General features: G+C 56.4%; 1 protein-coding gene across 3 annotated transcripts in view; it reads right to left on the reverse strand.

Moving 5' to 3' along the window:
- Positions 1-26,155, reverse strand: part of AACS (acetoacetyl-CoA synthetase) — an 80,788-nt gene that overhangs the window by 46,515 nt on the left and 8,118 nt on the right. For 2 of the 3 annotated variants that reach the window (XM_059408194.1, XM_059408195.1), the window contains exons 3-10: positions 25,900-26,020; positions 19,759-19,872; positions 16,775-16,872; positions 13,006-13,120; positions 12,755-12,836; positions 9,704-9,851; positions 4,196-4,276; positions 541-665 (exon numbers count right to left, since the gene is read on the reverse strand). In XM_059408194.1, coding sequence (XP_059264177.1) covers positions 541-665; positions 4,196-4,276; positions 9,704-9,851; positions 12,755-12,836; positions 13,006-13,120; positions 16,775-16,872; positions 19,759-19,872; positions 25,900-26,020 — 884 coding nt within the window. The remainder of the gene's footprint in view (positions 1-540; positions 666-4,195; positions 4,277-9,703; positions 9,852-12,754; positions 12,837-13,005; positions 13,121-16,774; positions 16,873-19,758; positions 19,873-25,899; positions 26,021-26,155) is intronic. The other variant, XM_059408196.1, reaches the window with a different exon arrangement.

A 26,155-nucleotide genomic window follows, 5' to 3' on the forward strand; every position in this document is an offset into this window, starting at 1 on the left:
CCAGGGGACAGCTGACAAAGGCAGGACTGTCCTCTTGCCATGGGTCTCGGAAGGCCAGCAGTGGGAAGCCCAGACCCTGGTTATGCCCCAGTGCTGGGCTCTGCCCCTGCCCTGCACAGGCATATCCACACCATCCCCGAACAGCCTGTTTTACCCGCACCCCACCCTGGAGCTGGGGGAGCCCAGCATGAGGCAGAACCCTCGCTGGCCCTGGCTCCCTTTCTCCTGGGCTCTTCCAGCAGCTCTTAGGTTCCAGAGTTACAGACACAAGATCACATTCCCTCTCCTGATTCCCCGAAGTTTCAAACTCACTCCTGGCCCTGGGGGTGGCCCCGATCTCCTTGGTCGGTCCCCCTCAGGGCTACCTGCCCCTTCCTACCCTCCTTGGCAACCTCACCCTCCCGTACCCTCCCACACCCTCCCGCGCCCTCCCGCGCCCTCCGTGCCCACCGAGAGGCCAAGCACTCCCAAGACGGCACCAGTGCTACGGCAGTCAATGGCAGTGTGGCTCCGTGGCGAGCATGGTATCCTGGCACCTACCCTATCCTGTCAACCAGGTCCCAGAGCACGTTGGGTGTGGGCACCAGTGGGGAGCCGTCGTACAAGACCACAGCCGCCCCTGTGGCAAGAGCCGACACCATCCAGTTCCACATCATCCAGCCGACCTGGGACAGACAGAAGGAACACGGTGTCAACCGAGCGCCGGACCAGGTGCCTCACCTCTGCCCCTCAGCGTCTCACGTCCCGACACCGAGCCAGCAGTCCGCAAGGACCCCCCACCCCGATGCACGACGCTTGCCCCAGCAGCTCCACGCCTAGATTGCCTCGTACGGACCCACACACACACGCACGCTAAGACAGGTCAAAGGGTGTTTCCCACAGCCTCGCTGGGGACAACGGGAACCAGAGAGCCAGGAGATGTGGTCCCGCCGCCACAGAAGGGGTCCCACACATGCACACGTGCTGTGGAACACCACAGGCCAAACCTGTGAGGTCACATCAGACATTTGGAACAGCACGTGGCAAGCTTTCAAGAGTCAGCCCACCGCGGCCATCCACAGGAATGCGGCCCGCAGTGACGGGGACCAGTCTCTGAGACGAGCTTCTGTGTCCAACAAGCCAGCATGGAGGCTGCAGCGTACCCACACCCACAGCCGGAGCCCTGGGCAGGCCTCCACATGGGCCACGGGCCACGGGGAACACGTAGACCACATGTGTGAGCAAGACCCATACAGGTGCCCCTGCCCCGGGAGGACACTGACAGCTTACCACACACACACGTGTGCCATGTGAAATGTTTCCCATACAAAGGTAAAGCCTCCTTTGTTGTTGTTATTTAAGAAAAATTTCAGGGCAGAAAGAACTGGCCACTGCGTTCCCATCCATGCAGGGGAACTTGTGGGCGTTTCCAGAGCTGAACCAACACAGCGAGGGAGCCAGGAGCCAGAGGAAAGCTCCAGCAGGAGTCTCCGCCGGGGAGGCCAGGAGGCCTGCCCTCCTCTCCTGTGCCCGTGCGCAGATCCCACAGTGGGGACCGGGGCCCATGGAAGGTACCCCAAGCGGCCCTCCAGTACAGCCTGGCTGAGAACCCCCAGACGAGAGACAACCAGCATAGAGCCTCAGCGAGCAGGCCACCGACGGCCTGGGGGACAGGCTCAAGAACCCAGCAGGCCCCTGAGAAGCAGCCTGTCCTTCCCCTCAATGACCCCAGCACTGGGGGCACCCCAAATCTCAAGTTTGTTGAGCTTCCTTTTAACAAGGTTTTAATATCCCCAGTTGAGTTTTTCACTAAGGAATTCTTTTTTTTTTTTTTTTTAAGATTTTATTTGTTTATTTTGACAGAGAGAGATCACAAGTGGGCAGAGAAGCAGGCAGAGAGAGAGGGAAAAGTAGGCTCCCCGCTGAGCAGAGAGCCCGATGCGGGGCTCGATCCCAGGACCCTGAGACCATGACCTGAGCCGAAGACAGAGGCTTTAACACTGAGCCACCCAGGCGCCCCACTAAGGAATTATTCTAAACAACAGAAACCAGTGGGGGCAGCCTGAGTAGCACGGTGGCCCAGCCAACTCACTATCCGAGGAAGCTGTTAAAGTCAGTCAGTAAGAGACACAGCGTAGGCCTGGCTCGGGCCACGGGGACCCCAGCAGCCACTGCCAGCCACGGCTGTGGCCACCAGCATGCCCCACGGAAAAAGCTACCTGCCAATCTCTCCTGGGCAGGATGCTTTGGGAAAAGTGAAATGCCTCTGGGACAACCACTCCAGGTCTGAGCTCTTATGACGTACTTGCCCTCCATGTAAAACCCTGGCGTTTTAAACCGCGAGTCCCAGGGAGGCAGCTGAGTCTGACATCGGCGCACCTGCCAGGTCTCCCCACAACTCAAAAGATGCTCCATCAGTGCTGATGGGCTTTCCTTGTGAAAAGGGCCGCAGAGCCTGGCAGTGCCCAGCACCACTGGCCTGCCTGTAGGGAGGCAGGAGGATCCGGGTTATATCCCTGCAGCTGAGGGAGACCCCAATCGCTGGGCCCGAGCGCTTGATTTGCAGCTAGACACGCCGAGCGATGAGGCAGCCCGCACACAGCCACACACCCGGGGTGCCCTAGGACTCCCTCTCCCGGGAGTGGGTAGAGTCCCAGGCTCCGTCCCCAAGGGCACAGCCAGGACCCTGGCCATCAACCTCACGGGCCAGGAGCGCACCTCCAACACTCCACTTCTTTAAAAGCTCAGCACGGAGGGCACCTGGGTGGTTCAGTGGGTTAAGCCTCTGCCTTCGGCTCAGGTCATGATCTCAGGGTTCTGGGAACGAGCCCCACATCAGACTCTGCTCAGCGGGGAGTCTGCTTCCTCCCCTCTCTCTCTCTGGCTGCCTCTCTGCCTACTTGTGATCTCTCTCTCTGTCAAATAAATAAATAAAATCTTTAAAAAACAAACAAAAACAAAAAAAGCACGAAATTGTCATCCAAGGAACAGAGCTAACTCACTCTGAAACCTCTTAATGTTTGCAGTTGGAAAAAGCCAACTTCAAGTTTTCGTCTCTTAGGATAACTTGTCTGAAGTGTTCATCACACAGAGCTCACAAGGACCGGAGTGTCCCCAGCTGCTCGAACCTGAGCTTTGGTTCAATGATGCGTATCGCACACGAAACCAGGAGAATGTGCTAGAGGCAGGCCCCCACCCACCCCACATCCCAGGGACGTCTGACCCAGACAACACTGGCTTACGCTGTACTGTCTCCTTGCCCTTGGCTCCTGGGCCCCACTCCTTGCTCAGTGAAAGCCGCAGTCTTTCCAGGATTCTAGTGAAACCCCTCAGGGAGCAGGCAGGTGGTTGGGCAGACCAGCCGGGTACCTGGGCTCAGCCACCAGGTAGCCCCGCAAGGCTTCGGGGCAGAACAGAACTCCTTCTGTGAGGAGGGTGGCCGGGAGATGTTGTCAGTTGAGCTTCCAACGCTTGATTTCAGCTCAGGTCGCGATCTCAGGGTTGTAGGATCGAGCCCCACACCAGGCTCTCTGCTCAGTGGGGAGTCTGTTTGTCCCTCTCCCTCTGCCCCTCCCCATCCCCATGCTCTTCCTCGCGTGCTCTCCCTCTAAAAGAAACACAATTAAGTCTGGGAGGGGGGTGGTCTCCCAGGCACGGACTTGGTGTGAGGGCAGCCGAAGCTGCATGCCCATGCCCATGGCAGGGACAGGGGCCCCCCAGGCCGGTCCTGTAATGGGGAGCAGCCCTGGTCCCCAGGATAGGCTCAGGCCCAACCTGGCCTCCACACGGGGACCCCTGGCTGTCACAGTAATTGGGAGCGCCATCTGTATACATTTCCTATTTCCACTCCAACAAACTGCCACAAATTTAGTGGCCTAAAACACCACAAATTCATTGCGTGAGCGTTCTGGAGGTAGAAGTCCATAATCAAGGTGTCGGCAGGACTGCGCTCCTTCTGGAAGCTCCTAGTCTTTCCCAACTTCAAAAAGTCACTCTGGCTCGTGACCCCGCCGCACTCTGACCCTCACCCTATCTCCGTCTCCGACGCTGACCCCCCCCCCCGCCTTCCTCATCCAAGGACCCGTGCGCTCCCATCAGGCCCACCCGGCTAATGCGAGAGAATGACCCCTCACCAAACCCCTGACCGAGTCGCACAGGCCCTGAAGGGACCAAAGCTCAGTCTCCTGGCTCCCGGCACCCCCCGAAGCCCGCTTACCGTGGTGTAATACAACAGGATGTCGCCGCTGCCCATGTTGCCGTGAAGGACATGCTCCTTCAGGTGCTGGATAAGGGTGCCCTGGGGAGAGGCAGGAGAGCAGCCTGAGCAAACACAGCCCAGACGCAAAGCCCCGGGGGAGAAGTCAGCCTCCCTTTCCTTCCCTGGAGGAAGCCCACTACTGAGCACGCTGGAGTGCATGAGCAGGACTCCTGGGGTGCCCTGCGCCCTGACCCGAGTGTCCACGAGCACCCGGGAAGCGGCCTCCGACCGGCTCCAGCCAGCCTCGAGCTCCAGCTACCACGGACATCTGGAACAGTGTGGGACCCTAACCCCAGGCAGAGGGGAGCAAGAAGGCAAAGTCAAGGCCAGGGCAGGGCGGGAGCACAGCACGCGGACCCTGCAGCGCAGGGACGGGACAGCCCGGGGGAGACGCGGCCGCCACGCCTCCACGGGCTCTGCAAGCCTTGCAGCACGATATCCTGTTTTCAGCCCAAACGTCCAGTTAGACCCCAACCCCCAGCACCATCCACTGTTTCTCTACAGCAGGTGCGCACACACCCAGTGCTCCAGAGCGGACAGCGTGACGAGGCCCCTGCCTGCTCCCAATTCTCCAGCCGCCGTGCACCCACCTCCTGTGTGTTTCCATGTAAACTCCTGGCCTCTCAGTGTGGATTTATTTATGCTGGCTTCTTTACCTGCACACGTGGCCTGCACTTTGCTTTCTCTGCACACCACACCTTGGAGCTCTCTATCCGGCCCTGAGAGCGCCCTCGTGTTTTATTTTCAGCTCTGTAATACTTCACCGCCCACACCCCTCCTGCCGAACTTGTCCTGTCTGCAGCTCCCAGCAGGGAGGGTGCACCCCACCTCCAAGCACTGTGTGGAGGGCACAGCAAGGGGCCCCACGCCAGCCACTTAGCATCCCCTGGCCTTGGTGCTCCCATCTGTGCATGGATCTCGTGCAGGATCCCGAGGCTACACGAGGCACTGCCCCTCACAGGCCCCTGCACAGGGCCGGCCGCCACACTTCCACAGATGGGAGCACCTGGCTGGTGGCAACAGGTCCCCTTGTTTAGGGCCTATCAGGGCTGAAGCAAGGACCCACGTATCACAAACAGCCTTTATAACCGATTCTCTTTGTACCCAAGAGAAATGAAAACAAACCAGCAAGGCTTGAAAGGCAGAGGATTCCTTTGAAAGCTCAGTGGAAACAACCCTACCCAACGAAGTCTCCCACTCAAGAGCCAGAGCTCCTACTCCAGAGCACGTCCAGGACAGAGGCCACCACCAGGCCCGCGAGGAGCAGCAGGGACCACAGCCACTTGGGGCCCAGGCAGACAGAGGCTTCGGGGGGTAGCAGGACCTTTCTGAAGGTCCCCAAGGCCACATGCAGACGCCAGGTCTCTGGTGGTTTTATGGAGCATGCATCAGAGGGGTCGGGAACAGCTCCCCTGCCTGAGCGGGTCACACACTTTGGTGCAAAGTCACACAACACAGCACTCTGCCTCGGAGTGCGGGTGGACAGGGGCACCTGCTTGGGGACAATCACTTCAGGAACTACTTGAGTGAACATGAAACATCCACACGCCACATCCACCGACAGGGCCAGGGGCTCCGTGACGACAGGAGCCCGCGGCAAAGCCCCCTCCCGGATTCTTACTTAAAATCGTCCTTCAGCTTAGACCTGTTTCTTCCTCGGTGCGGTCTGCTTTGAGCCTGGCCTATTTATAACCCGGCATCTGTTCGCCTGTGCCTCTCCTCCTCCTATCAGGCGCACAAAACAAGCCAGGCTTGGCTTCTCTCTCAAGAGTCTCTGAATGAACCGTAATTCACAGCAGTAGTTTTGCTCTTAATTTTTAAGTATTTATGGCTGAGTCTGAGGGGAAGGAAGTATGAGCAATGTGACTTTGTGCATCTCAAGCAAAAGGAGGAATCTAATTTCACAGAAAGAAAAGGGAAGCTGCATTCTGAGACCTGAGACCTCTTGTCGACTCGGAAAACACAAGCCTGCAAACGAGGAACAGCACCCAGTAAAGCCGGGGGCCGGCCCACCGTCCCCTGGCTGTGGCCTTCCGTCCCGATGTCTCCAAGGTTCCTGTCGAGAGAACTCTTGAACAGAACAGGCAAGATGCTTAGTCACTTCTCTGGAGAGGCAAGAGCCCAGGGAAGACAGAATAAATATGATTTTTCCTGACTTTTCTATACTCCAAATATACCAGGCATGATGATTTTATGAGCAAGCCACATTATATCTAATACATTTTTATGTTCCTTGCCTAAAAAAGTGACATTCGCTGTGCAAAAAGCACTAAAAATAAAAGTGTAGTTAGACATTTCAGTTTTTTCCTAAAATGTCTGTTGTTTTGCCACACATACCCCACCCTTGTCTACAAGGTTTCTAAAAACGCTCCTCTCTATAGCTCGTTAACAGGCCTGTGACCGGGCGGACCAGAGCTCCCCTCTCTGGGGAAAATGTGATTCCAGCCACCATAGCAATGACGTCTTGGACTCTGAACACACCCAACGTGATTTCATAAAATAGGGTGGTTTGAACAAGGTCAACTCACTCCTGCAAAAGGGCAACTGGCCGCGGCCTGGCCAGTATTACTGGCAAAAGTCAAGGCTTCGCCCCCGACATACCCCTCCCTCCTGCCCTGCCTCCCGAGAAGTCACCCACCGGCTCCTGGCGTGTCTAGCAGCTCTGTGTCACCTGGGATCCAGAGCCAGGTAATAAGGGAACCGCGCTCACTCCTCCCCCTATTCTGATGGAAGTGCTCTGGGAAAAGCTGTGTAAGGCTTTAAAATGATTCAAATGTAAATGTCCCCTTTTTATGGAAGGGATTCAGACTGCTTCTAGGCAAAGGGAACATCTGTAAAAGCTAACTCAACTAGAGTAAGAGAAACATATTTGATTTTCTTTTTTTTTTTTTTTTTTTTTTTTTTTTTTTTTTTTTTTTTTTTTTTATTTATCAGAGAGAGAGAGGACGAGAGCAAGCACAGGCAGACAGAATGGCAGGCAGAGGCAGAGGGAGAAGCAGGCTCCCTGCCGAGCAAGGAGCCTGATGCGGGACTCGATCCCAGGACGCTGGGATCATGACCTGAGCCGAAGGCAGCTGCTTAACCAACTGAGCCACCCAAACATATTTGATTTTCAATGCCACCATCAACTCCAGCAATAGCCAGAAAGGCGTCTGGGAAGAGCTTTCTCCTCTCGGATAATCCCCTTCTTCTGAGCAGGAGAGAAGGCTATGACCAGGTGTGACCCAGGCCTGCGGGTTTCCTCCTCCAGGCTACGCTACCTGAGGGGGAAGTGGGAAAGCGGGTCTGGAGAGAGCTGCAGAGCCGCCAGGCCAGAAGCCCCAGACATTTGGAAGGAGTGCCGGGGGCGCAGAACCCGGGAAGGGGGTTGGCTCCCGAGGCCACCCCAGGAGACGTCGGGAGCTCCAGGCGGGGACTGTGCTTGAGTCAGAAAGAAGCTTCGCAGTCAAGGCCAGGAGCGGTGTAGACAGACAGGAGGCGGCCAAAAGTACCAAATGCACCAGGAATGGTACCTCCGAAGAGTGACCTGGTTAGATGCCGAGGACGCAGCAGCGCCTCCTGAATGACGCACGGAGAAAGACACATCACGGCTTCCAGGAGGTGGCGCCCAGACCTAAGCAGTGGGAAGCACCTGCCCTGGCAAGACCAGCAGCTGCACCCCGGAGACGCAGGTGTCCTGACAGGGGAAGGCAGGCTGAGGGCCGCTCCGGAGCACAGGACCCAGGGGGAGCGGAGCACGCGGACAGGGCCACACGTCACATGACAGCATCCCACGGATGCCCGCTTTCCTGAACACAGCGACCCGATGAGGGCTCTGTGCGGGAGCGTGCTTGCGGTTGGGAGACGCGTGCTCAAGGACTCAGGGTGAACGGCTGGACTCTGCAACTCAGGCTCGGGGTGGGGGGCGGCAAAAAGCAAAAGTGTGTGTGTGTGTGTGTGTGTCTGTGGGTCTGTGTGTGTGCGGGGGGTAATCTCTGTGTGTCCATGTGTGGGTGTGTCTTTATCTGTGTGTGTGTGTGTGCCTGTGTGCCCATATGTATGTGTCTGTGCATCTGTGTCCGTGTGTACGTCTGTGTGTGCACCTGTGTGTGTAACTGTATGTGTGCCTGTGTATGTGTATGTGTGTGCCTGTGCGCCTGTGTCAGTATGTCTGTGTCCATGTGTGCCTGTGTGTCCGCTGTGTATCCGTATGTGTCTGTATGTGTGTCGGTGTATCTATGTCTCCGTCTGTATGTGTCTATGTCTGTGTGTGTCTGTGTGTCTATGTGTGTGTGCTTGCACACAGAGACAGTGGCCACACAGGAAGCAGCTTTCAGAAAGCACTAGGAGCAGATGCCGAGCGCACGGAGGCTGGCAGAGTCCAGCAGCTGCACCATGAGCCCACCGAGTTCTTTCTGCAGCTTCCCTAAAGGCTCACGGCTATTTCAAGCATAAAAGGTTCACTTCACTGATCGACAGGGACAGAATCTCAGGCTTAGTGGCGAAGCATTATTTCAGGGGCCTCTGTAAAGCCGGCCTCCTGATGAAATACGCAGGGAAACAAGGAGTGCGTGCTGTGGGCTGAACTGGGGGTCCCTGAAGTTGTACGCGGAGCCTGAGGCCCAGGACCTCGGAATGTGGCCTCGTTAAAAGAGGGGACAAAGTCAAGGATCCCAGAAGGGGGTCCTAATCTCATCTGACTCATGTCCTTACGGGAAGAGGGAATTGCGACAAAACGCACGAGCCCAAGTGTGCGCATGGAGGGAAGACGAGGTCAGGGCACGCGGAGAAGGCGGCCGTCCACAAGCCAAGGCGCGAGCCCTCAGCGGACCCCAACCCTGGCCTCCCCAGCCTCAGACTTCCAGCCCAGTAACCATGAGAGGCACGTGGCTGTCTATGCCGCGGCCTGGGGTGCTCAGTGACAGCGGCCAGAGCCAATGACTGTGGCCTGAGAGCTTCTCTCAGCTGCAGGCACTTTATACCGTGACCCGGAGGCTCTCCAGGGTTTTGATCCCAGCCCACGCATAGCTCTGTCTGACCACGCCATAGAGCGCACACACATCCACGCCTCTAACACGACAACCTCGTGCAACAACACGGGCACCTCTCCTAATCCTCGAGGTGCTCACGGCTGCTACTCTCCCGGCTCCACTGCCTTCTTTGTGCAAGGCCGGCGGGCACCCCCCCACCCCCCGCATTCACAAGCACCTACGGGGTCCTGGCCGCACTGTGGGAGTCAGAGGCTCACCCCGGGGCCTCCATCCCCGTCCCGGTGGTGACAGGCACCACAGCAGCGCCTGGAACAGCAGCCCAAGCTCAGTCTTGGACCTCCATGCTCCCCCGCCACATCTGCAGAGGAGCTGCACGATGGAGTCTCTGGAGAGGGGGTGCAGGCTGGCGGGGTGGGGGTCTGGAGTACACGCCCAAACGGCTGTTTTCGCCAGCCAGGAGTCCCCAGGGGAGCAGACAGAGGGTGGAGAGACGTACCCCAGCGGAATGCACCATGCACTTGGGCGCCCCGGTCGTGCCCGACGAGAACATGATGAAGAGGGGGTGGCTGAAGGGCAGCTGCTCGAACTCCAGCTGCGGGGCCTGCGCGCCTTTCCCGGTGGCAAGAAAATCATCCAGGAACACGCTGGGGGCAGAACACACAGAGACGGACAGTGAACATTCCGGAAGGCTGGGTTGCATCTGCCGAGGCTTCCCAGGCTAGACGTGGCCGCTCGCTGCCCTCTACTGCTACGTTGTAGGATTTCCAGGGAAAACTAACCTTGTTTGGAAGCTCTCTGGGAGAGAGGGGGAAAAGTCAGATCTCTATGAATTCGCATTCATTCACATTAATTGAAGGGAAACGCACCGAATGACTGAAAATTCCAAGCTGCTTTATTAGCATGCTGACAAGACCAAGGGCTATCTCTTCTGAGACTCTCTGGAGGGCTTTAACACGCACTGTGCACAAGGACCACTTACAATGAACATGTCCCGTTTGCAGGCAAACTCGGGGGAAGGAAGCTGTGCCGGCCCCTGTGAGAGCAGGGCAGGAAGGAAGGACCAGACCCCTGAGCTCCTCCACGGGAAGGTCGGGGCGGCACAGTGGGGCCGAGATCTGAAGACCAGATCCCATGACAGAGATGCTTCTGGGCAAATGTATCACGTGTCCCGAGGAGGAGAGTAGCTCGGTACAGATATCTGTCCCGAAACAAAATGAAGTCTGGCCGCTGACTACCACCTAAGAAATCCGCCCCCAAAGCGGACATAGGGCATTAACGCGGGTGGCCAAAAACCAGCGGAGGAGGAACAGATTTGTTTGCTGAGCAGGAACTGGGCTGCTGAAGCCACGTGGGAGAGGTGTTTTCTCTGTGTTGAGAGGAGCAGGAACACAGACCCCGGCACTATTCTCTCCGCTGCCTTGGAAGGGAGAAGGGAGGGGGGAAAAAAACCCTGCCATTTTGACAAATGAAACCTTCTTTCCAGAAGGGGGAGAATCGGTTGAACTCAGCCTGCAGCACTTTGCTAAGGATAATTACTCTGAAACCAAACGCATCCACACGAGAGGGAAGAACCGCGCTATCTTGCAGGGAAGGCATCCTTAAGGACGAGGCTGTCTCGTGGGGGAGGCGCAGAGGGTTAAAAAGGGCCTGCAGAATAATTCAACTCTGAGCCGCAAACAACAAAGCTTTCTGCTCCAGAGTGTCAGGACAATGATTCACTGTGGAACTCTCCAGCAACGGAAGGCCCACTCCACCGCCACCTCCCCTTCGGACCCCATTTACACGAAGTGTCCGATCTAATCGGATCCTTCACACAGAGAGAAAAACCTTTTCTTCCAAAGGGTCTATAAATCACGGTAAATAGCAATTACTTTTGTTTCTCTTCTAAAAATGAAAATCCCAAAGGGCGGTCCCCCCCGCAACCCCAGGTCTCTGAGCCTGGGCACGTTCTTGTTCTTAGTTTATCTGTGGCATCCTGCAAAGATGAGCCGGGCGGGGGTCCCATGCCCCAGGGGGGACGGCAGGAGCTTCTCACATCGTATCAAGCTGAATGAAGTGGCTCACGGGATGCTACGGGATGCTCTCGTTCCGTTATCAGCCGCTGATGAACACATTCAGAAGGATAAAAGCCGGGCCATGGCGGGACCAGTGAGCCTGTCTGGTCTTCCTCCCGGCCTCTGCGTTCTGACCCCCGACAGAAAGGCAGGGGAGCTGAGTGCGCGGTGGGAACTGGGACCAGGGCTCATCATCTGGCTGTCATTCATCACAGTTGGCAGGGCCCCCCAGTCTCAGGGTCGACCCAAGTGCCGAGCCTGCCCGTAAGGCCCCGCACATGCTGACGCAGATACCCGTGGCCAGAGCGCACCTCAGCCTGCAGCTGTCCCCAGCCTGCAGCTGTCCCCAGCCTGCAGCTGTCCCCAGCCCATCATGGCTGCCTGGGGCTACGCTAAGTGCACTTGGCCTGGTGTCCACTTACCGAAGAAAGTGCTGTTATCTCCTCATTTTACAGATGGGGACCCCAGGCACAGACAGGTGAATCCCTCACACGGGGTCACAGAGCTGAGACCACCGCCCTCACGGAAGAGTTACTTTGCTGGCAGCACCCTGCGGCCTCCGGAATCCGAATACCAGCAGCTGCCCCCAAACCCTGCTCATCTGTCACGGTCACCTTCGGTGTCACCTCCCCCAGACCTGTGCCCTTCTCTCAGCCCCTGGGTACTTCCTGTCCACCTCCTGCCCCACAAGAAGCACAGCCGTATCTACTGGGCCCAGTGGTCATGGCTCACCCTCCCTGTAGGTGTGGCTCATGCCTCCCAACGACCACAACCCCGGAGCTCAGCACCTAGACGTCCCCCCTCAGCACCCCTAGAAAGCAGCCTGGACAAAACCCAAGCCACATGTCGGCTGTCTACCCCCAAAAAAGACCCCTGCAATCTCCTCCCTGTTCCCCTGCTCCCCCCGACAGGGCAAGACGAGTAAACACACCTGACCTCGGAACCCCCCATGATGGTTTCAAGAAAGGAGACGGGAGTATAACCCCAAGAATCTGGAGGCAAACTCAACTGTGACCAAACCACAGCCCAGTTCCTGAATTCCTCTTCCAAAATAAACTGCCCCCAATACTATGAGGTACATAAGTGAGGGATGCATCAGCTTATAAATGTCAGAAAAAAAGAGGAAAGTGCTATTAGCAATAGGGACAAAGGTCCTACAAGGGAAACATACACACACGAGCGTGTTTACATGTACACACGTGCGCACGCACACACGTCCATGTGGCAATTTCTATTCCATCAAGGAACTGGCCTTGACCGGACACGTCAAGTCACAGCAAAGGGAAAGACAGAGGACTCCGGGGCTCTCTCCATTCTGCTGCAAAACTGCCGCGTGGCCTCGGGTACCCACGTACAAACTGTGATCTTTAACCGAAACCTCCCACACCTCTAAAATGCTACGCCCCCCGTGAAAGCATTCACAGACCGGACAACCCACTGGGACTTCCGGGGGGTTCTGCCCGGAACCAGCGATCGGCACATGGCGGACTTACCTATTTGGAATCTTGGAAATGTCTATCTTCTCTTTCGAGGCAATGTAAGGAATCAGCACCACCTTCTTCAAGTCCGGAAGTCCTGGGGGGAGGAGGGGGGAGCACGGGCTTACAGGCCACAGCATTCGGGCGTTGGTATTTCTCACAGAGTGTAACACAACAGAGGGACGGCCCACGCGGGGCCCCGGGGGCCTCGTATCCGTGCACCCTGCGGCCTGCCTTGCTAGCTGAGACGCGGGAGGGCCACCCACCTTTCACCACCTGCTGCAACTTGTCCATGTGGCTGTACTCTTTGCCGTTGTACACGACGGCCTCCACGGAGAAGATGAGCTTCGGCTGGATTTGAGAAAAGCGGTCCAGGACGCCCTGCAAACAGAAGGAAAGGGTGGTCGCCATCAGGCACGCCAAAGGCAAACAGCCTCAGCCACCGACGGGACCACGTCGGGGGAGAGACCAGCGGCACCGTCCACCAGCCTGACTCCCACGCCCCTATCAGCCACCGCCAACGCGGAAAGCCCAGCAAACCACAGCTCATGGCTGAGACGGGACCGTCACTTCAAGGACTCGACCTACAGAAATACCAGAAGGGTGTATACACACACACACACCGAAAGAGCAAAACACAAGTCTGTAAGACGGGGAAACTGGGGGCCGAGTAGTGGCCCTTCTAGAAAGAGCCCACACTTTGCAGAAAGAGCCTCAAACACAGCTCCTCTAGCGCATGGGAAAGACGACTCGCCTTCCAGGAAGGCAACTCGCACCACAAAGCACCTCCACGTCCTGGTTCTCTTCTAATCCTCCAAACGGCGCTTCTTGCCAACGAAATGCACGACCGCATAAATGTGTACACTAATACACAAGCTCTGTTGAAAAGACAGACTCGGGGTGCCTGGCTGGCTGGGGTGGTCGCCATCCGACTTGTGATTTCGGCTCAGGTCGCGATCTCATGGGTCATGGCATCGACCGAGCCCCGCGTCAGGCTCCACGCTCAGCCAGGAGTCTGCTTGGGATTCCCTCTCTCTGCCCCTCCTCCCACTGACACCCACACACGCTTTCTCACTCTCTAAAATAAATTAATAAATCTTTTTAATAAATGAATACAAAAAGCAGGCTCACCGCAGCCACGTGTCTGTTTACAGCACACGTGGAACCCGCCACCCTGCCAAGCACACGTCTCTCTCTGGAAGAAGGCTGGCCTCCCACGCAGGTCATACCTGGTCTCTGGGACGGCAGGGAACAGATGGGAACCGACAGGTGCAGCCTCACGACGCGCTCCCCACAGCCCGAGTGGTCTCCCAGGGGTGACAGGCAAATGCACTCCAGCCGGGTCTGCCCCCAAGTTCAGAACACAGTGGAGCCCTCCTCATCCACAAACACGGCTCCTGGGAAGGCACAGCCCAGAACGCCCCTTCCATTCCCTTGTGCATCGGTCCAAGGCCAGCGGCTGACAACCAAACCCGGGTTACTCTAAGAGCACAAACAGTGAAGCCGTGATTCCCCAAGAAAATACCGGGGAGATGGGAACCAGAAGGGAGAGGCATAAAGACCGGGCGCTTTGTCCGTGCACACAAGGGGAAGGGCTACTTGGAAAATTCATGAGGCTCACCAGCAAAACCAGTAGGGGGATAAAAGGCACCATGGTGATGTACACACACACGACAGCAAAATTGTACTCTGAAAGCCCAGGATTCTAAGATGGGCTGAGGGTTGCTGATTTCTCTGGGAAAAAACTTTTTGCCTATAAAAATCCCTTACCACGCACCAAGGGCTGCATGCCAGGCCCCACTCTGGCTTGCTACGGGCACCCACACGTTCAGCCTGCACACCCCCGGAGTGGCTCTGTGTCCTCAATCAAGGTGGCAGTGCCAGCTGAAGTGAGCGGCCCAGTGTTCCCACCAGCCGGGGACATAGCTGGTCCTGCAGGCTGGGACGCTTAGCGGTGAGGCCACCTGCACTAGGAAAGACTGGCCCCACGACAGGAAACCAAGGAGCACTCTCCCGTGAGACGCTGGCCCGCAGGCCAGAGAGACTCCCCAGACCAGGCATGCTGAAGGCTGTGGAGAGAGGGGGCCACACTGCCATCTAATGCGCGCCAGCTCCCGCAGAGTGGCCTGGAGAGGACGGTGATCCGCGAGAACAGCCGGGAGGGAGGTGGCCAGACGCTTGCCTAGGTCCTCCCTCCCGGTGCACCACCAGGAGCTCTGCTCTGCGGGAGGTCTGCAGGCAGGGCCACGCCTGCTCCCCACCACCACCATCCAGGGCCACACACAGCTCTCCCAACATCTTCCTGTGTCAAAAACTCCATATCACTCAAGACCACTGGCCTCCTGGATAACAGCTAACATGTCCCGACCTGCGTGGGTGCGTCCAGGGCCGCCCGCAGCCCCTGACAGGCAAACGCAGAAGCATGAATTCTGCGGCCCTTGCCAGCTCCCCAGAGTGTACTGAGGACGCGGCCAGGAAGCAGCAAAGCCAGACCCGAATCCAGGGAGGAACCACCACGCTGCACTGCCTTCCCAGCTCTGCTTCTGAGCAACACAGCTCAAGGGCTGCTGAGGGGTCCGAGGGAACAGTGCCCAGGGACCGGCTGGCCCCAACCTTCCAAGACCCTCTGTGCGGATGCCGCTGGCCCCGAGCAGCTCTCACAGGCTCACGGACAGCCTGGGGCACTGGAGGCAGCACAGAGAGCTCCAGTCCTGGCCGACCCAGGGTGGTCCTCCACGGGGCGAAGCAGGCACAGGCACAGGTAAGCCCCAGGAGAAAAACCATGCCAAGTGGTGAGGTCTGGGGAGGCCACCCCTCCTGAACTCAGCAGAGCTCGGGCCTCACCCCAGTGTCAGGTCACCTCACGTCTCCAGGCCTCTGTGCCAGAGAAGCGCGTCTGTTCCTCCTTTGCACGGCATCGGGAAAATGAGAGGTACCAGGACCACATTTGCCAGGACAGCAAGTCCCAAGGCAGATGTGAGCATCAGGCTCGTACCCAGAAACCTATCCCACAGACGAGATGCACAGTGACCACAGGACCCTGAGCTCCGACGCCGCCAATGGCTGCACCTGCCGCACGTGTGTGCCGACCACAGGCCCGAACCTCCGACACTCATTCATGGCCCTGTCTTCCCACGGCCCGTTTCACACAGAGGATAAACAGCCGGCCAAGGGTGTGCCATCGGCAAGGCCAGGCCCACCTTCAGACACTGGGCTACACAGTCCCGTGCCGGAGCAGGGGCCGTGCCGAGAGCAGAGCAGTCCGATGCCGAGCAGAGTGGCTGGTGGTCAGGGAAGCACCCCGGGTCCTCTAACTGGGGTCTGTCCTCAGGGCTCCTGAGGGCCCCGCATCCCCAAGGCTCTGCAACCAGGAGAGGTCCCTAGGGCCCTGGGTAAGTCCTGTTCTGCCGCTGCTTTGCCCTCCATGGTGGGGTTGAGCGTGAGCTGCCTGCCCCTGCCTGGGTCACTCCAGCAGCTGGAGGCACCGGAGGTCCCTGCGGGGTTCACAGAGAGGAGGAGGTCCGCCCTCCTCCCGCACAGAGCACAGAGAGCACAGATTCAAAGTAAGAGACCAGAAATGGCAGGGAGGCCTCGGGGGAACTTCTGTGAGCAAATCCAGACGACTGTCTAAAGAATATCTCCTGTGGTCATGGATCTGTGGACAGATGACCAGCCCCCTCTAGCCAGATCTCCAAGAGCCATCTGTCACACGGAACACATGCTGACGCAGACCGTACACCCAGACGGGACATCAGTAATATTAGAAAAAAGGAAGACTCATTCACTTTTAGATTGAAAAACAAGACTCTGCTCCTTCTGGCTCCTTCTCTCGTTCTCATGTCACCAGCCGTGAGATGGGAGGCCGCGGGGACATGGTCGCCTTCCAGACCCACCAGTCCTGCCACACAGCCTCCTGCACACCTGCCCAAGATGTCAGAGAGGGGCAGAGCGCTCGCCTGCAGAAACCGCATGGGAACGTTTCTGCCACAGTGGCCGCACCCCCAGGGGTAGGAATCGGTAGGAACCCCAACTCACGTTCACACCGAAGTCTGGGGATGTGGAACTCCAGATGGCGCCGATGCTCGCTGCGGCCAGCATGGCCTCCACCGCATGCACACCGTTGGGTAAATAACCTGTCATTGGGCACAGGGAGAAAGGCCTGGGTTCAGGGTACGCTGGACACGGCAGACCTCTAAAAGGTACCGCTGAGAGAGAGGGCAGGAGTGGGGAGAGGGGATGCTGGCTCTCGCTGGTCCAAAGAGCAGGGCCAGCCCCACCTCACCCCAGTGCCTGGACCTTGCCCCCTCAGAACGCCCCACCACTTATCACCAGCCTGTCCATGTCCTACTGTCACCCCCTCCAACCCAACCTAACCAGAGCGATCCCCCCAGCCCCTGCAGGATCCGGCCCCGGCCTCCATTCCCTCCACTCTGCCTCTCACACTGGGCTCAGTCCCAGCCTTCTTTCAGTTCTCCAGTTCATCTAAGCTCCTCCTGCCCCAGGGCCTTTGCACAGGCTATCTCCTCTGCCTGAACACTCTTCCACACACACCAGCCTTCCTGACTCTGCAAACTCATCATTCAGCTCTTAATGCAAATGAGACTTTCTCAGAGATGCCCTCTCCAAGGTCACCCCATAAGCTCGAGTTCCCTGGCCAGTCCCCACAAAGCACACTCTATTTCTCCCTCACCAAATTAACCTCAACAATCACCTACACTAATAGTCGTAAGTGGCCATTTTATATCTGGTTCTCAGGGGAGGGCAGCGACTTTGCCTGTCTTGTTCTTTGCTTTATCAAGTGCCTCTTACCATGCCCGGCATATCAGGGCCTTCATACTGGTGAGCGGCTGGCAGGTGCATGGAGGGAAGGAAAGATGGACAGACAGACAGATGGAGAGGGAAGGCGAGGCAATAAGGGAATGAAGACGACGAGCAGGACAGTCACGAGACTGGAAGAGAAGCACCACAGACCCTCCATCCGGCAGGAGGCTGGGCTTTTACCACAACAGACCGAAAGAATCTTTGTGTCCAGTGGGACTGTGGTCCATTAAACAGATCATCCTAAATGTTCCAGAGGAAAGGAGCATGCACGAGGCATCAGGGAACAGGGGGCCATGGTCCCCTGGTGACCACAGAAGCCCCACGGTCCCGGCGCCCACGGCCCTGAGCTCAGCTCTCCCCTTGCTTCCCTCCCCACTGCTCTCAGCTGGGACCACCCCGGCCAGGACAGGAGTGTCCCGGGGGGGCAGGGTGCGCCCAGCACCTGCCACAGGCAGGCCCGCAGACGCCTGCTGAGCTTGGTGTGTAAACTGCGATGCCCCCGGGGGCCGGACGGGACCCAGCCCTGGGAGGCTACGCGGCCAGACTTGATGGAGACTGGCAGAGGGCCAGGAGATGAGCAAGTCACAGACAAGAGAAGCCCCCCACGGGCGGCCCCACCGCAGTGTGAGGAGCCCCTCGTGCCCCTCCCCGGGGGTCACTCCCTTGTGCCCCCATCAGGGAAACACAGCCCCCAGCCTGGAACTACGGTCCAGTCAGCGTCCACGCTGTGACACCCACGAGGGCCGGTCGCCGGGGACTAGGCTGACTCTGCAGAGTCGGCTGTGCCCCCCACCCAGGGCTGTCAGCCATCTTCCCCAACACACCTGCTTCTCCATTTCTCCTTCTCTGAGAAAACGTTTGCTTTGAGAAGAGATTTTTTTTTTTAAATGAAAATTGGAAGAAGGACCTTCTGAAATCCTTTCCTAAACCTCAAAAGGGCAGGCTAAATTGAAAGAAGAACCCCAGACACTGAGCCTTCGACCACCCAATGCCTGCCGTGACCACGGGCCCCGCACCCACACTCGCTCACTCCGTGTTCATCACGCACCCGCTGTGCGCCCGCCTCCCTGGGCCCTGAGGCGCGGCAGCAAACAGAAGACAGAGCCGCAGTCCTCTAGTACGGGAGGACAGAGTCGCGTGTGTGCACACGAATAACCCCAAGATTTCAGGTGGTCTCTGAGGAGAACAGAAAAACAAAGCAGGGTGTGCGGAGAGAGGGAGAGAGTGGTGGTGGGTTTTCCGTGGGCTCACAGGGACCAACCACAGGAAGGCCCCCATGAGGGCTAGGACAGGAGGCCACTTGGTGCCTCCCTACTGTCTGGAGCTAGTCAACTGATGCCAGCAAGGCCCCCAGGCCCAGCTGCCGTGCGAGGAGACACGGGCACAGCCCTCTCCTCTGTTTACACATGATAAGGCCGCCCTCTTTGCAAACACACGCTGGATGCCCACTTGCAGTGAGCTCTCTGGGGAGAGGCCCAGCAGCAGCTTCCCCGGCTGTCTCCCCTGCCCCCTAGCCCCAGTCCCACCACCACATGGAGGTGGGGGGAGGCAGGCTAGCATCCCCACCACCCCACCTGCAGGAATGATAAGTCTTCTTATCTGCTGCTGCCTGCCCCTGGGGCTACACCCACCCACATCTGAGTTCACTAAAGCGCCTTGCAGTGGAGAACAGGTTCAATTAGAGGCCTTTAAAGGTCCTCCCGAAAGTCAAAGTGAAAATAAAACTGTAAGAAACATGACTCACCACCAGATTAGGAGAGAACAAAGGAAGGCAGGGACTTGAGGTGGGAGAGGAATGGGGGCGGGGGGAGGGGGGAACGTGGGGGGGGGGGGGGGGGAGCCAGGACTCTCATTCAGGTCTGAGGATTCCAACCCTGCTTCCTTCCAGAAGGGCAGTCCCTGCCAGCCTTGCAACCTGCCCTGTGCACCTAGCCCACCACACTCCTGTCAACCCTGCAGGTGCCCTGCGCCCATGAGCCTCAGGGCCTTTGCACAGGCTATCTCTGTTGCGTGGACTACCCTGCACTCTCCCTGTGCCATGACCTTCCCTGTGTAGCCTCCATCAAGCACAGATCACTGAAGTCCTACAAGGCTGCATGTAATCTGCCATCTTGCAAAAAAAGTGGCCTCAACCTTCCAATCCAGTCCCTCTACCTCAGTCTCCCCACCGCAAAACCACAAGAACCAAAAATACTTACCAACCACCCGGTCTCCTTGTTTCACACCCATTTTCCTCATTGCTGCTGCAAACAAAGCCACTTGTTGCCTCAACTCTTCAAATGTCACCTTCACGATTTCCTCTCTGCCTTCCCCTGGGAAGAGAAAAGGGACAGACTGTAGAGATGGCCCTAAAACACAGGTTCTCCTATTTAGCCCTAAAAGACAGGTTCTCAGTCATAGACAAGGAGGAAAACTCACACAGTTTAAACAGGTTAGAAACGGGTGCCCGGAAACTTGACACAGAGACGGGTTTACTCAACTTCCTAGAGAAGGATGTCTATGTGGAAGTCAGCCTAAGAGGTCAGCATGACCAGCCTCGCTGTCGAAGAAACAACACATGACAACAGCGAGACATGAATTTCCACCTAACCGACGGCAATAACATAACAGGACAGTGTTCTGGCTGGTGCCCTGATGATCCCAGGGAGACCCGCCCTTGGTGCTCATGGTCTCAGAAGGAAAGGGCCCAAGCCAAGTCACCAGTAGGACACTGGAGACAAGTGACTTCTGAGGCTTGGTCACAGAAGACACAGCAGCTTCCAGTTAGCTCACTCTGGGGGATCAAGCTGCCACACAGTGAGACACCAAGGTCTCCCACCGACAGCCATGGGGGCGCGCCATCTTGAATGTGGAGCTGCCCGCCTCGGTCGAGCCTTCTGATGACACGGCCCCTGCCAACATCCTCGTGCAACTTCAGGGGACACCCCCAAGCCAGAAGCGCCCTGCCAAGCCATTTCTGAACATGCCACCCATAGGAACTGTGAGACACTAAGGGTCTGTTATATTAAGCCATGGTTTTCAGGTAATTTGCTCCGCAGCAACAGGCAATGAGTACAACCAGGACGCTCGGGTAGCGCAGTCATTAAAAGAAGGGGTTTTCCTATTTAAAGGGAGGAAATGGCAGCGGTGGGCAAGAGAGAGCACGCGAGGAAGAGTGTGAAAGCCACTACACACCCGGAATGACCACCATACCTCCTAACCCATGACTCTTGATTTTGGCTCAGGTCGTGGTCTTGGGGTCGTGGAACTGAGCCCCACACTGGGAGCTCCACAATCAGCGCAGGGTCTGCTAGGGATCCTCTCTCTCCCTCTCCCTCTGTCCCTGCCTCCACTTGCATGTTCGCTCTCTCTCTAAAATAAATAAAATCTTAGAAAATAACCATGACTTGACAGTGCATGGGTGTGGGAAAATTATTTGAACATACTTTCAGGTAGAAAGACGTTACTCCTCTGACCACTGTCCTGGATGCAAATATTTTATTCCTGACTGCTAACTGCTGTTCAATTCTATAACACGAAGCTTCACTCCTCCAAACACCCTGATTTCTCTTTGGTGTAAATCTGGCTTTTCCCATTTCCTTAAAGTTATGTATGCCTACTCCTGGTTCTCTTCTCTCCTCACTGGGTAGCCTTGTAATTACTTCTCCCATATTCCCATTCCCCCACGTGACTTCTTATCCTATTAAAATACCCAGCAACCCAAAACCCACTGTTGAAAGACAAAACATGCTGTGCGGGCAGCTGTTCTCAGAACGACCACACTGGCAGGGCTAATCCGTACTGCTTCAGCTTGTACTGCTTTAGCTCTGCTCACTGGAGCCTGAAGACACCAGTGAACCGCTTTCCTTTGGCGGCACCTCGTGGCCTCACGCGGGATCAAACATGCCTGGGATCAAACATGGGAGGGATGGGGTCTACTGAGAATGTCTGAGCCAGCGGGAAGGAGAGAGAGCTCCACGAGCACCTGCACTCAGCCGGGAGAGTAGGAAGGAAATCAGGAAAACACACAGAAGCTGAAGCACAGTGACCCTGAAGCCCCCAAGCCAATCTAGGACCCAGCTTAAGAAGGCACCCTATTTGTGGGGCGCCTGGATGGCTCAGTTGGTTAAGCGTCTGCCTTCGGCTCAGGTCATGATCCAGGGACCCAGGGACCCTGGGATCAAGCCCCCGCATTGGGCTCCCTGCTAAGCAGGGAGCCTTCTTCTCCCTCTCCCTCCGCCTGCTGCTCCCTCTGCTTGTGCTCTCTCTCGCTCGAGCTGTCAAATAAATAAAATTAAAAAAAAAAAAAAAAAGAAGAAGAGGTACCCTATTTGTAAGTTAAGTTGGCCCCTGGCTTGAGGGCACTTATTTCCACTGCAAATACAAGGGGAAGCTCACTAGAAGAAGGGGTTCTCCTATTTGAGGGGAGGGAATGGCAGCCGTGGGCAGGAGAGAGTGCGCAGGGAGAAGTGTGAAACAGCCTCCGCACACCCGGAATGACCACTCACTCCCTAACTCAGGCTCAAGACACAGCTGGACCTTGGAAAAGAGGGTCCAGTCCAGCCAGGGAGGGAGAGCGTGAGAGCAGGAACACTCGGCCGGGGCCATCCAGCACTGCCCGCCCAGAAGACTGGTCTGGTTCGTCACTCGCATTACCGGCTTCCAGGCTGGTTCTGTTTTGTCCGTCCAAAGAGCCCATCTGACCTTTCCCACTTTCCCGGTGGAGGAACCAGGACCCGGTGTAGTGCCCGAGGTGGAAGTGCGGGTACATCTGACGGGGGACGAGAAGCGATGAGAGACCCAGTGTTTCCGCCCCTCGGGTTATAACATGTGCCAAGCGGTACTCACCACGGGACCCCAATGCATGGGGCAGGACTGCCCTTGAAGGGCCTCTCGTGGGCAGACAGAACGCGCTAGGTCCACACACCGAACCATGACCAGGACATAAAAAGGAAGGAAGCACTGACAGCTGCTACAGGGTGGCGGGACCTTGAAAGCATGAGGCCGTGCGAGAGGCCAGACACAAGGAGCCACACGATCCCATCTCTAGAAATGCCCAGCATGGGCAAACCCATGGAGAGACAGAGACCGGAGGGTTCTGGGGCTGCAGAAGGGCGAGGCGACAGAGACTGTAGGAACTGGACAGAGATGGTGGCTGACAACCTGGGAAGATGCAGAGAACCACGGACACGAGCCACGTAAGGGCGTGGCTGACTCTCGTGGCTGAAATCCCATGAGAAGGAAGGTCGCTCTCCCGGCTCCCGCCACTCTTTGCCTCCAGGAGGATGCGGCCCCCCAACTGCCTCCAGCTGGTCCCCTGCCAGGTGCTGTGGTGACCACGATCACACAGCGGGCACGCCCGTGTCACACGCACAGCTCGCTACTGAAACCCTGGCGTAAACCAACTCCTATTAGACTTCAAGGGCGTAAGGAACCCCAGGTAAATGTCCTCCTCCATTCATTTTACAAAGCTAAGGCTTAGCCTACTGCTTCTAGCTCAAAATGTGCCTGCATTTCACACACCTAACTGGCGGCCACCGCAGCTGCACCCGGCCCATCTTCCGCGTGCTCCAGGCACCGACGTGAGCCTCCCGCTGAACAAAATCACCCACCACAGAGCCTGTTTTATAAGGAAGTGTCAACTCTCTTGTGTCATTTCCTGACTCCTGCACTGACAGTGACAGACAGCTTGGCCATGAGGGTGTAGGGGGCGTCCGGGACCCTTGTGATCCCGGGGCTGATGGGGAGCGGCGGCCGCTGTCCAGCATCACGGGAGAGCATGGGACCGCGGATCGTGAGCCCGCGACTAGACCTGGATTCAAAATTCCAAGTGCGGGGATGCCTGGGTGGCTCAGTGGGTTAAGTGGCTGCCTTCAGCTCAGGTCATGATCCCAGGGTCCTGGGATCGAGTCCCACATAGGGCTCCTTGCTCCACAGGGAGCCTGCTTCTCTCTCCGCCTCTGCCTGCTGCTCCCCGTTCGTACATGTGCTCGCTCTCTCTCTCTAACAAATAAATAATTTTTTAAAAAATTCCAAGTGCAGTTTCTACTGAATGTGTGAAACCATCATAACATCAGTCCTAAGTTGAACCATCCTAAGTCAGAGACCATCTGCATGCTGCTTCTTACCGTCCATCCCACTACAAGGTCAGCCGTTCTGTTCGACACCAGGTTCCCAGCACCTTGCACCAAGAAGACATCTGAGACAGACCTGGGAGCGAGTGAGTGAATGGATGGATGGACAGGCAAACACCTCCTTGAAGAGCAAGGAAGAGATGCAGGCCTGGTGTAGCGTCCCCAGCCCCCAGGAACACTTACGTGCTCAGCCCAATCTGCATCAGGCTAAGAACTAAGGAAGGGAGCAGAATATTACCAAACAGCCCAAACGCTGCATAAAGACAAGACTCTGGGGCTCGTAACCAATAATATACATCAGAAGCAACTGTGGGCTTTAAGGATAGATGTGAGCCTGGGTCCCATCCCTAAAGATGAGCTCTGGGAAGCCAAGGCAGGAAGTGGACAGACAGGACTTAAAAGCCACACAGGGATTTCAGAGGTATAATCTCAACGGAGACTGGTGCACGCTTGCCCTGTGGCGGGGATGGTCGTAAACACCTCTACACATTCGCTCATTTAAACTCTCCATTATTCCTGAATACGCATTGTCCTCCTCTCCGTTCGACAGAGGCAGAAACACACCCAGAGAGGCTAAGGGGCTCATCCAAGGTCACACAGCTACTGCAGCTCAACTACCCCTATTTCAGGCACTACCTGGACAAGCATCATTAGCTGACGTGTAACACCACTGTAGGTAACGAAGAGTAACTTGCAGTGTAGAGCAGGATTGGAAGGACTGAAAACAGGTGGCAAGATACAAGAACTGGGCAGGTGATGGCAGGGGGCACAGCTCTCTGGGTTTCCCTTGCAAAGGCAGGGACAGCCATCGCAAACACGTAGACAGCATTCGATTCTGTCACCGTGCCGAAACTGGAAGTTGTGAGTCACGAACACCAAAGGTCCACTGAATTTCAGTCTCCTCAGCTGCTGCCCTACTTCCTCACAACACAGTAGCACATGCTGCGTCGAAACTGAGTAAGTAAGGGGTGCCTGGGGGGCTCAGTGGGTTAAAGCCTCTGCCTTTGGCTCAGGTCATGATCCCAGGGTCCTGGAATCAAGCCCCGTGTCCAACTCTCTGCTCTCTGCTCAGCATGGAGCCTGCTTCCCCCTCTCTCTGCCTCTGCCTGCCTCTCTGTCTGCTTGTGATCTCTGTCTATCAAATAAATATATAAAATCTTTTAAAAATAAAATAAGTTAAGTAAAGCTTTGTTACTCAAAGGAGAAACAGTCACCTAGAAAATCCACCCCAAAACACCTCAAACCTTACCAATATGACATAAACCCAAAGGTACTTCAGGCTTACCAAAAACCTGCATTTCACACACCTAACTGGCAGCCAACCACAGTGTCTCCTCACTAAGAAAATTCCTCATTTTAAATATTTTATGCCAACTCTTAAAGAGCCCACCTACTACATAAATTAGAATATTCTCTAAACCTTATTCAAAGGAGACATCAACGGGCAGAGATCCCAGCTGTGGTTTCCCCCGCTAACTGTCCCAGTGACTCTGAGCTGGTTACTTTAATATTCGGTGTCTCCATTTCTCCCATAAAACATGATCACATGCCTGTCCCCTCCCTTTCTCAGCAATAAGAGAAAGTCAACAGAGGTCTGAATGATATCGGAAAGGTGCCAAGAGCACCGGTTAGGGAAACCAGTATGGAGGAACCTCCTCGGGAAATGAAACAGAGACTCGCCATACGATCCAGCTCTGGGTATCTGTCCAAAAGGATCTAGAGCCGGACCTCAAGGAGCTACGTGCACACCCGTGTTTGTCATAGCCTGACTCACAACAGCCAGCAGGTGAGAGTGACCCAGGTGCCCCGTGACAGACCAAGAGACAAACAAGATGTCGGGTATCTGAACAAGGGACCATCACACGGCCTCAAACCAGAAGGAAAACATCACACAACTACATGGTTGGACTCTGAGGACACCGTGCCGAAGCAGGAAGGGGGGCACGCGAGAGTCAGTGTCACAGGATGGAAATGTTCCAGAGAGCTGAAGTGCCACAACGGGAAGACACCCAACGCTACTGAGCTGTACGCTTAAAAACGGTTCAGACAGGACGTTTAACGTTATGTACTTTTTAAGAAATTTAAAAAAAAAGGGGAAAAAACAGGTGCCAAGACATTGTTTGAAAACACGCACAGTGATCCGACTACTTCAGAGCCTCTCCGGCCTCGTGGCCCCGTGTGAGTGGCACCCAGGACACGGAGAGAGGAAGATCCAAGGGGACTCACTCGCAGCGTATAGGGCAACTCGGTCATTCTCTTTGTGCCGCAGGAGGTTTTCCGCGTAGTTTAGACGACTGCCTTTGAACCACTCGGGGACATCTGCGATGCCTTTCGACGTGTCCACGACCTATGGAGCAAACCAAGCAAACCAAGAAAGCACACAGATGAGGTCTACACCAGTAATAAACATAAGTGACTACTCTGCTTCCCGGGAAGCCTGCTAACTCACTGGCCCCAAGCATCATTAAATCGTTTCAGAGAC

Source organism: Mustela nigripes, chromosome 8 (genome assembly GCF_022355385.1).
Source record: "Mustela nigripes isolate SB6536 chromosome 8, MUSNIG.SB6536, whole genome shotgun sequence".
In the NCBI taxonomy this organism is placed as follows: domain Eukaryota; kingdom Metazoa; phylum Chordata; class Mammalia; order Carnivora; family Mustelidae; genus Mustela; species Mustela nigripes.